The sequence below is a fragment of the Penaeus vannamei genome, chromosome 39 (assembly GCF_042767895.1).
Source record: "Penaeus vannamei isolate JL-2024 chromosome 39, ASM4276789v1, whole genome shotgun sequence".
NCBI classification, from domain to species: domain Eukaryota; kingdom Metazoa; phylum Arthropoda; class Malacostraca; order Decapoda; family Penaeidae; genus Penaeus; species Penaeus vannamei.
The window spans coordinates 26,725,668-26,736,737 of record NC_091587.1 but is presented as its reverse complement, the minus strand read 5'-3'; the positions used below and the strand labels follow the sequence as shown (position 1 = coordinate 26,736,737).

At 36.8% G+C, this 11,070-nt stretch overlaps 2 protein-coding genes across 2 annotated transcripts in view; one reads left to right on the top strand and one right to left on the bottom strand.

The window, feature by feature from the left end:
• The first annotated feature begins 1,321 nt into the window (after window positions 1-1,321).
• LOC113825737 (serine protease 48-like) lies at window positions 1,322-5,737 on the top strand. Its single transcript, XM_070116790.1, has 4 exons — window positions 1,322-1,638; window positions 3,249-3,294; window positions 3,873-4,017; window positions 5,299-5,737. The coding sequence occupies exons 2-4, from the start codon at window positions 3,252-3,254 to the stop codon at window positions 5,390-5,392; spliced, it is 282 nt and encodes a 93-aa protein (XP_069972891.1). The 5' UTR covers window positions 1,322-1,638; window positions 3,249-3,251; the 3' UTR covers window positions 5,393-5,737.
• A 212-nt stretch (window positions 5,738-5,949) lies between these two features.
• Window positions 5,950-11,070, bottom strand: part of LOC113825733 (brachyurin-like) — a 6,647-nt gene continuing 1,526 nt past the window's right edge. Inside the window, exons 2-7 of the mRNA XM_070116789.1 lie at window positions 9,097-9,142; window positions 8,407-8,551; window positions 7,879-8,045; window positions 7,495-7,575; window positions 7,152-7,288; window positions 5,950-6,398 (exon numbers count right to left, since the gene is read on the bottom strand). Of these exons, the coding sequence (XP_069972890.1) occupies window positions 6,063-6,398; window positions 7,152-7,288; window positions 7,495-7,575; window positions 7,879-8,045; window positions 8,407-8,551; window positions 9,097-9,142 (912 nt within the window). The 3' untranslated portion in view covers window positions 5,950-6,062. The remainder of the gene's footprint in view (window positions 6,399-7,151; window positions 7,289-7,494; window positions 7,576-7,878; window positions 8,046-8,406; window positions 8,552-9,096; window positions 9,143-11,070) is intronic.

Here is an 11,070-nt window from a genome sequence, read left to right as displayed (position 1 = left end):
GCAAGCTTGTGTCACCCTCTTCTTCCCTCCCGTTCCCAGTGCAACGATGTGCTTCCGTCAGCAGATCATCTGTGCAATTTTAAACTGCCGTTGACGAGCCTCACTCTGTCACGGGCTTTTGTGCTTTAAACATGTGCGCGACAATAGTCTTCCTTCTTGCAGCCCTTCGCGCTTCTGCCGAGGCTGAGGTGCCACTTTGGGAACGTGAGTATTTCTGGATTTGAATGCTGTCTAATGTCAAGTTTCTTTCATTAGATAGATTAGGTGTTGCATTTTGGTGATTGCAAGACTGAAAATCTTGTGTGTTGTCGAAAGAGACCATATAATAGTGCCCAAATTTCGTAATAATTAGAGTCTACTTATGGAGACATGTAGATTTGTTTTTACAGAATATATTTCTATAATTTCAAACAGCGATACATAGTTTTTTTCTGCCTGCATGTGCAAATATCGGATACATTTGTTAGATTTCTTGCGTAATGTGGATAGTTTTGGTTAGAGATACGTAATTATTTCACTTTCTTCCCAAACGTTCACCGAGTTTCCTGTAAAATGTTTGAAATATTCAATATCTTCATACTGAGAGGAATTTTTAGTGTTTTTTTTAGAAATTTGTCAGATTTTTTAAATTGGATTCCTTACATGTTTCCTTAAATCAGTGATCTCTTAGAAAAAGTCAAAACACCCAATTATTTTATTTTTAATATGTGACCGCCTGTCGGAGGTTTTCAGAAATAAAATCCTTGAACCAAGGAATAATAGTTGTGGCCAAAGAATCTTTATTTATCTTTATTTATTTATCTTTATTTTCGGAGTCGCATATTCCTACGACTGACTAAAGTTACCCAATTTATCCATTATTATGTGGACTTGTTGATATCTATCTTTGCTCCGTGAGTGTCGTATGCAACATAGCGAGTTCAAGTGTAAGGATGTGCCAAACCATTGCATGTTCATTAAACAGCAAATGATATCTTCTTCCTTTATTTCCTTCCCATGAGTTTTCCTCGTCGTTTCAATCTTCAGAGAAGCGCGTTGTGGCAAGACAACAGTACAGATGTATGAATGACATAATATGTGAGTGGAAGTTCCTCGTGAATGGAAGATTCCGTCTGCATGGGTGCCAGTGCCGCCCACGTGTCCTGTGTGTCACACGACCAATGATCGGAGCCCTTGTGTGAGGTCAGCACTTCCTGAGGGTACTGGGCGCCGGCTGACCAGGGCGTGCGTGTCTGTCTGCGACTGTCCTTGGGAGTACGAGTGTACGGCAGCGGATCTATCTTATTATAGTACATGTATATTCCATGCAACCATTGTTCTATGTCTATGTGTACTGACAAATAAGTAAACAGACAGTGAGAGCATTTCATTTACTCCACACATTACAGAACTCTCTTTGCGTGAACAGAGTGAGAAGTGCTTTGCGTCTCGCACCTGTGGGAGGCGCGATTCGCCAACAATAACATTTCCAGACCGAACACATCTTGTGAGTGTGATTCAGTCTATAGTGATTGTGTAGAATCACTAATTGTACATATTGACGAGGTTCGTACAGCGTGTGATGCACTGAACAAGGCTAACGGCTCGTCTATGCACTTTGGCAAACTCCTGAAGTTACAGTTCTGCAAGTAGATTTCGGTGGGTTTGATGGGTCCGTCTTTCGTACATCTGGCAACCCTTTTCATGTAAACATAGCGTAAATATCTTAATAAAAGGTTGCTAGTAACAAAGAGTGTGATGGGCAGAATAGAAATAACCAATAATTGTATTACTATTTTTGAAACATGTATATATATATATATATATATATATATATATATATATATATATATATATATATATATATATATATATGGATATATATATATACATATATATATATATATATATATATATATGTATATATATATATATATATATATATATATATATATACCTATATATATATATATATATGTATATATATATGTATATATATGGATATATATATATATATATATATATATATATATATATATATATATATATATCCTACATGCAAATTTACTAGAGGACCGTATTACCTTTAAGTTCTTGCTTATCAAAACATGTAGCATTAGATATCGGTGATTTTGTAGGGAAGAATTTATTTAGCGCAAATTCCTAAATTATTATTTATTTATTTATTATTATTATTATTATTCATAATGGCAACACGTAAATAAAGTGAGGCATTTTCTTTTCTATCAGCACAGCAGGTATAAACTACAACTGCACATTCATTAGAATATCAAAACGATGCATTAAACATCTATGTATGTTATTTAAATCCAGTAAAAATCTTTGCAAAATCAGAAAGAACTTTATAAATGCTTCTCGTAGCTGCGCCATCTAGGAGCGGATAATCGAACCGATGGTGTTTTTTCTTCTTCTTCTTCTTCTTCTTCTTCTTCTTCGCTGTCTCACTACATAGAGATCGAGGAAGGCAAAAGTGGATATATAAATGGTTTATCATTGTATCCGTACATTTACTACTGATGGAAACACGAAGGTTATATACTCAGTGATGAGCTAAAATCGGATCTTATTTTTGGCTTTTACTATTCCAAAAGTGATTATGAAGATATATAAAAACTTTGATTTCGTGAGGAAGGACCAGTGTGCCATTTTTATCTATACATACAGGGTTTATTATTACTGATCCGGCCCTCGTTTCCCTTCCATTCATCATCTCGAATATTAATTGAATTACCGTACACCTGTTGTAAGGGATGAACTACATATCAGTTGTGATGTCTGTTACACAGTGTGTTGTGGTTGTGTATAGGAATTCAACAAAATTTGGGTTGACTGATATGGTAGTTATGATAAATCCTGTTGCGATTCTGGCTGCGACCTCAACACTATGAACTCCTTCAAAAGAATCATAAAATGCTATAAAATGTACAGATGAACAGATAGCCATAGATTGTTGAGAAGATCTAGGAAGAAAACATTATCTTTGATGTTCAGTGTCAGCTTTCTTCTTATAAGCTTGGAATACATTTTATATTCTACCAACTACGAATAAATAGTTGTTCTTATTAATCGCTATCCATAATAATGATTATACCGTTTAAAAGTCGAGGGAGAAGCGTAACCACTGTCGTCCATACAGTCTAAACTGCCTCTGATTAGAGAAATTAATCTTATTTTTTCAGCTTTATATAACAAGTTGCATGCTTTGTGTGTAATCATTTGTAACTTATGTGATAAAACTTATTTTCCAGGACATGCTTCATCCGATCCAAGTCGCTGCTGAAGGAAGTCCTCTAAGTAAGTGTCTGTCTCCGCGTACACATACATACACATACATGCGTACATGGTTACATACATGCACATACACACGAACGCACACATATATACGTACATTCGCACACACAAACATACATACATACGCACACACCTAGATATACAAGCGCAGGCACATACACACACACACACACACACACACACACACACACATACACACACACACACACACACACACACACACACACACACACACACACACACACATATATATATATATATATATATATATATATATATATATATATATATATATATATATATATATATATATATATATATATATATACCAAAACGCACGCATATAATTTGCCATGATAACGATGGCTTTATTTGTGGTTATTATTGTGAAAACCGTGATTTCTTTTATTAGTAAATACGAAATACAATGATTTGAAATGGGAAATTATACGTATTACAACTGCCACTTTCACGCCATGCTCTCTACACTCACACACACCACCCAACGCAACGCACAACACCCCAACACACTCGCTTCTTCTCCATACTCAAGACTGACCCTGTTTCACCCCCCCTCCCAGCCGGCCAGCGCATCGTGGGGGGCCAAGAGGCAGAGCCGCACAAGTACGGATACCAGGCTTTAGTTACCGACGATGAGTCCTTCATCTGTGGGGGCGCTGTCGTCGGTGATAGGTTCATCCTGACAGCTGCCCATTGCATAAAAAAGTGAGTAATGGTAGTGGTGATGATGATAAGGAAATAATGGTAATGCATGTAATTGTAATGGTAATACCTACACCAAAGGTTGTACTTGTGTTGTTACTTTTGTTTATATAAATTGCTGGACGTGACAAGCGTAATTGAAGGCAACGAAATTAAGAACATTTCAAGTAAATGAAGTTGAACTGACTGAAGTTTAAGCCCAGTGATGCTCACTTTCAATGCTAGATCTTTTAAAGCTTTGTTTGTCTTTCTTAATCTTTTATCAGTGCATAGATATGACTTTTCTTATGAAGGGAACTTAACTCTCGCTTCTGATTTTTATTGCTGTATTTGCCTTTTTAGTTTTCAGGATTTTTACTTTTATGTTGAACTTTTACCTACTTTTCACTGAACTTTTACTTACCTTTTACTGTTCTTTTTACTTACATATTACAGTTTCTTTTACTTACCTTTTATTTACCTTTTACAGTGTCTTTTACTGTGCCTTTTACTGAGCGTTTTACTTACCTTTTACTGTGCGTTTTACTTACCTTTTACTGTGCGTTTTACTTACCTTTTACTGTGTCTTTTACTTACCTTTTTCTGTGCCTTTTACTTACCTTTTACTGTCCGTTTTACTTACTTTTTACTGTGCGTTTTACTTACCTTTTACTGTGCGTTTTACTTGCCTTTTACTTACCTTTTACTGTGCCTTTTACTTACCTTTTACTGGGCCTTTTACTTACCTTTTACAGTGTCTTTTACTTACCGTTTACTGTGCCTTTTACTTACCTTTTACTGTGCCTTTTACAGTACCTTTTACTTACCTTTTCCTGTGTCTTTTACTTACCTTTTATTGTGCCTTTTACTTACCTTTTACAGTGTCTTTTACTTACCTTTTACTGTGCCTTTTATTTACCTTTTACTGTGCCTTCTACTAACCTTTTACTTACATTTTGCTGGGCATTTTACTTATCTTTTTTTGTTACCTTTACTTACCTTTTACAGTTTCTTTTACTTACCTTTTACTGTGTCTTTTACTTTTGCTTTACTCTTTTGTTTCCGTTTCGTTATTTTACCCTTATTTTACCACACGTTTCTGTGCCTGTCGTTCGTGCTACAACGATTGCTTTTGCTTGTGCTTCCACTATTTCTACTGCTATTCTTACTGCTACTATTTATATTGTTGATGGACTCCAGAGAAGGAAAAAGCTATATCCTAAATAGATTTTCTTCCACTTTTTTCATATTTTTGTATTTTTATATATTTTGTTTATTTATTTATTTACTTATTTTTTTTTCAAGAGTGAACAGAACCCCTTATCTCACTTGGTCCCTAAGCCTCTCACGGGAGAAAATTCGGGCTCCTCTGTACGGATTCGTACCCGGCCTAACGTAGGTACATACTGTAGATAAGAGAGGATTCCTGCATTGTGCACAACCTGTACTATATAACCTGTATTTTGTTTACCCTGTATTTCTGTGTATATTGTGTGTATGCATAACCGTCCTAATACAAGATGTTCCTATTTATTGATGTGGCCTCCCATATCTGTATGTTTATTGCATATGATGTGGCGACATTCTCCCTTGATCACGTGACCTAGCAACATTGCCTGTGAGCGGGGTTTCTCGCCCAATTTCGGGCTCTCGGCGCTGGTCAAATATAGGAGACAGATGTGGGCTTTCTCCCCACCCCCCCACCCCATGTAACTCTCCTGAGAATAGAACCTACTAGATTCAAGATTGATGTTTCCTTCTCCTGTTGATTACGAGGAACATTCCCCCAACACAAGAAGAAATATACACATACCTTACAATATTTATAGTTGTTAATGTAATTATTACAGTTTAGTTTCGCTGTCAGTTATCATATTTGTAACAGCTGCCAAAGAAACTATTTCTTTTAGATGTAAAGAAAAGTATATTGTTTTGAGTGATGAAGAAAAAACGATCAGTTGTAAGACCTTTATTTTGAAATAAAACATGCAAATTAACAATTTCCACTCTTCTTAGAGGGAACCCACAATCCCTATGTACATTTAGTTCATAAACACATAAAAAATACTTCAATGAACAAAATAAACATGACAAAAATCCTGCATCCAGTACAGAAAGAGTTGAATTAATATATACACTAAAGGCAGATCCAAAATACCGCTACCACTGGGCGAGGAAGTAGGAGCGGGAGTAGTAGTAGTAGTAGTAGTAATATTAGTAGGAGCAGTAGTATTAGTAGTGTTAGCAGTAGTAGTAGTAGGGGGAAACATCACTTCCTTGATCCAGTCGCGATAAAAATAAACATCAGTTAAGCCCTGAGGGTACATTGGTTCACAGTCATACACGCAGAAGGATACGATGCCTCTGATATAGTCTCCGTGAGCCGCTGGTCCCCCTGAGTCGCCCTGGAAAAGAAGGATACAGATGTTCAATACGAAAGGAACTGGGAAAGAAGGGAATAGATGAATAGGGAAAGAGAAAGAGAGACGAAGGAGCAAGGAGATAGACAAATGGATAGGGAAAGAGGCAAAGAGAGGAAGGAAGGGACAGACGGAGAGAAGAGAAATAGACAAATGAATAAGGAAAATGACAGAGAGGGAGAGAAAGGAACAAACAGGGAAGGAGTGAGAAGGATAGACAGATAGAGAGAGGGAGGGAAGGAAGCGAGAGAAAGAGAAAATCTGCACTGATGTTAGGTATCAATTCTATCTTCGGCAATTTTTTTCATTATGCGTAATTTTCATTATTTTCATTATGCGTAATCCCGTGGAGTAGAGAGGGAGAAAGAAAGAAAGAAAGATGCAGAGAGAGAGAGAGAGAGAGAGAGAGAGAGAGAGAGAGAGAGAGAGAGAGAGAGAGAGAGAGAGAGAGAGAGAGAGAGAGAGAGACAGACAGACAGACAGACAGACAGAGAGAGAGAGAGAGATAGAGAGAGAGACAGAGAGAGAGAGAGAGAGAGAGAGAGAGAGAGAGAGAGTGAGAGAGAGACAGACAGACAGACAGACAGACAGACAGCGAGAGAGAGAGAGAGAAGAGAGAAAGAGAGAGAGAGAGAGGCAGATGGACGGACGGGCAGACATTTAGACGGAAGGAAAGCGAAACATACAGAGAAAAAGGATATTCCAACGATTCTACAAACCGAAGAAGGAGCGACTCACAAGACAAGTGGACACGTCCCAATATGACGACAGGACGCAGAGGATGCCTGTGTCCACCCAGGGATAATGTTCCCTGCATTTCTTAAGGGAGATGATGGTGGTACTCATCTCTTGGAGAGCCAATGGATCTCCGTCCTCTGCAATTCAGGCAAGAGTAAGAACTCGTATGAATATTCAGAGAAAAACGATACGAAATTCAGGTTCCTAAAGGGGTAGTGCAGATTAAAAAAAAAAAAAAAAAAAAAAAAAAAAAAAAAAAAAATCATTTGATTAAAAAAGAAGAAGAAGAAAAAAAATCTTCATTTTAATAACCATTAAGTATCTTATTGCTTATATTACTTACCGGTGCTTCCCCAACCAGTGAGCACCACAGACTTATTCTTGCCCACCGGATGAGGCGGCAATTTGATGGGGAAAACTTTATCTGAAGAGAAATGAAAAGCTCTTTTTTTTCTTTCTTTCTTTTTAATACATCTATCTATCTATCTATCTATCTATCTATCTATCTATCTAATCTATCTATCTATCTATCTATCTATCTATCTATCTATCTATCTATCTATATATATATATATGTATAACAGAGTATTTCATCGACTTTTACGAAAACATGTGTATAGATAAATGTATGAATATATACGCATATGCACACATATGCAAACAAACAAACACATTTACGCCCGTAGACATGAACAGAAAGAATAACAACACAACATTAATAACGCACCATTCATGGTTATAGGATTTTCCAATTCCACAATACCAATGTCGTTCTTTATCCCCTTCGCTCCGGTGTGGAACGAGGGATGAACGTGCACTCTCTCAACGGGAATCAGCTGTTGAGTATCATTCCGTATATGGTGGACGCCCACACGTACGAACAAAGGCGCGTTACTGGGAAGAATAAAAAAGGGAAAAGGGGAAATAGGAAGGAAGAGGAAAGCGTGGTTTTGGCGACGAATGTAACATATATGCAGAAACGGGACTGACTTGTGCTAGCATACTGGTGCTATTATCGCTATTATAATACGAATTGTATTATCCTCATCATTATTGATATTGCTAATACTAACATTATCATTAATATTATCATTATCATTATCATTAATATTATCATTAATATTATCATCATTATTGATATTGCTAATACTAACATCATCACTAATATGAATATAATTTACATTTTTATTACCATTACAATTACATGCATTACCATTATTTTCTTATCGTCAATATCACCACTATCATTACTCACTTTTTTATGCAATGGGCAGCTGTCAGGATGAACCTATCACTGACGACAGCGCCCCCACAGATGAAGGATTCATCGTCGGTAACTAAAGCCTGGTATCCGTACTTGTGCGGCTCTGCCTCTTGGCCCCCCACGATGCGCTGGCCGGCTGGGAGGGGGGTGAAACAGGGTCAGTCTTGAGTATGGAGAAGAAGTGAGTGTGTTGGGGTGTTGTGCGTTGCGTTGGGAGGTGTGTGTGAGTGTAGGGAGCATGGCGTGAAAGTGGCAGTTGTAAAACGTATAATTTCCCATTTCTCAACATAAGCCTATATTTCAAATCATTGTATTTCGTATTTACTAATAACAAAAATCACGAATTTCACAATAATAACCACAAATAAAGCCATCGTTATCATGGCAAATTATATGCGTGCGTGTTGGTGTGTGTGTGTGTGTGTGTGTGTGTGTGTGTGTGTGTGTGTGTGTGTGTGTGTGCATATATATATATATATATATATATATATATATATATATATATATATATATATATATTTGTGTGTGTGTGCCTGTGCTTGTATATGTGGGTGTGTCCGTATGTATGTATGTTTGTGTGTGCGAATGTACGTATATATGTGTGCGTTCGTGTGTATGTGCATGTATGTAACCATGTACGCATATATGTGTATGTATGTGTACGCGGAGACAGACACTTACTTAGAGGTCTTCCTTCAGCAGCGACTTGGATCGGATGAAGCATGTCCTGGAAAATAAGTTTTATCACATAAGTTACAAATGATTACACACAAAGCATGCAACTTGTTAAATAAAGCTGAACAAATAAGATTAATTTCCGATAATCAGAGGCAGTTTAGACTGTTCGGACGACAGTTGTTACGCTTCTCTCTCGACTTTTAAACGGTATAATCATTATTATGGATAGAGATTAATAAGAACAACTATTTATTTGTAGTTGGTAGAATATAAAATGTATTCCAAGCTTATAAGAAGAAAGCTTACACTGAACATCAAAGATAATGTTTTCTTCCTAGATCTTCTCAACAATCTATGGCTATCTGTTCATTTGTACATTTTATAGCATTTTATGATTCCTTTTGAAGAAGTTCATAGTGTTGAGGTCGCAGCCATAATCGCAACAGGATTTATCATAACTACCATATCAGTCAACTCAGATTTTGTTGAATTCCTATACACAACCATAACACACTGTGTAACAAACATCACAACTGATATGTAGTTCATCCCTTACAACAGGTTTACGGTAATTCAATTAATATTCGAGATGTGGAATGGAAGGGAAACGAGGGCCGGATCAGTAATAATAAACCCTGTATGTGTAGATAGACATGGCACACTGGTCCTTCCTCACGAAATCAAAGTTTTTATATATCTTCATAATCACTTTTGGAATAGTAAAAGCCAAAAATAAGATCCGATTTTAGCTCATCACTGAGTATATAACCTTCGTGTTTCCATCAGTGGTAAATGTACACATACAACGATAAACCATTTATATATCCACTTTTGCCTTCCTCGATTTCTATGCATTGAGACAGCGAAGAAGAAGAAGAAGAAGAAGAAGAAGAAGAAGAAGAAATAACACCATCGGTTCGATTATCCGCTCCTAGATGGCGCAGCTACGAGAAGCATTTATAAAGTTCTTCCTGATTTTGCAAAGATTTTTACTTGATTTAGCTAACATACATAGATGTTTAATGTATCGTTTTCATATTCTAATGAATGTGCAGTTATAGTTTATACCTGCTGTGCTGATAGAAAAGAGAATGCCTCACTTTCTTTACGTGTTGCCATTATATATATATATAAAAAAAAAAAATTAATTGAACTAAATATATACTTCCCTACAAAATCAACGATATTTAATGTTACATGTTTGATAGTACCTATTAAGAGGAAAGAGAAGACATTAAAGGTAATAAGATACTCTGGTAAACTTGCAGGAAGGATTAAATATATATATATATATATATATATATATATATATATATATATATATATATATATATATATATATATATATATATATATATATATAATAAGACTTTCAAAGATAATAATAATCACAATCACAAACTTTGTTACTAGCAACCTGGGGACTTCGCTTCTTTTTCTTAAAATATTTACGCTATGTTTACATGAAAAGGGCTGCCAGATGTACGACAGACGGACCCATCACACCCACCGAAATCTACTTGCAGAACTGTAACTTCAGGAGTGTGCCAAAGTGCATAGACGAGCCAATAGCCTTGTTCAGTGCATTACACGCTGTACGAACCTCGTCAATGCGTACAATTAGTGATTCTACACAATCACTATAGACTGAATCACACTCACAAGATGTGTTCGGTCTGGAAAGGTTATTGTTGGCGAGTCGCGCCTCCCACAGGTGCGAGACGCAAAGCGCTTGTCACTCTGTTCACGCAAAGAGAGTTCTGTGACGTGCGAAGTAAATGAAATGCTCTCACTTTCTGTTTACTTATTCATCAGTACACATAGACAGAGAACAATGGTTGTATGGAATATACATGTACTATAATAAGAGAGTTCCGCTGTCGTACACTCGTACTCCCAAGGACAGTCGCAGACAGACACGCACGCCCTGGGCAGCCGGCGCCCAGTCCCCTCGGGCGGTGCTGACCTAGCATGGCC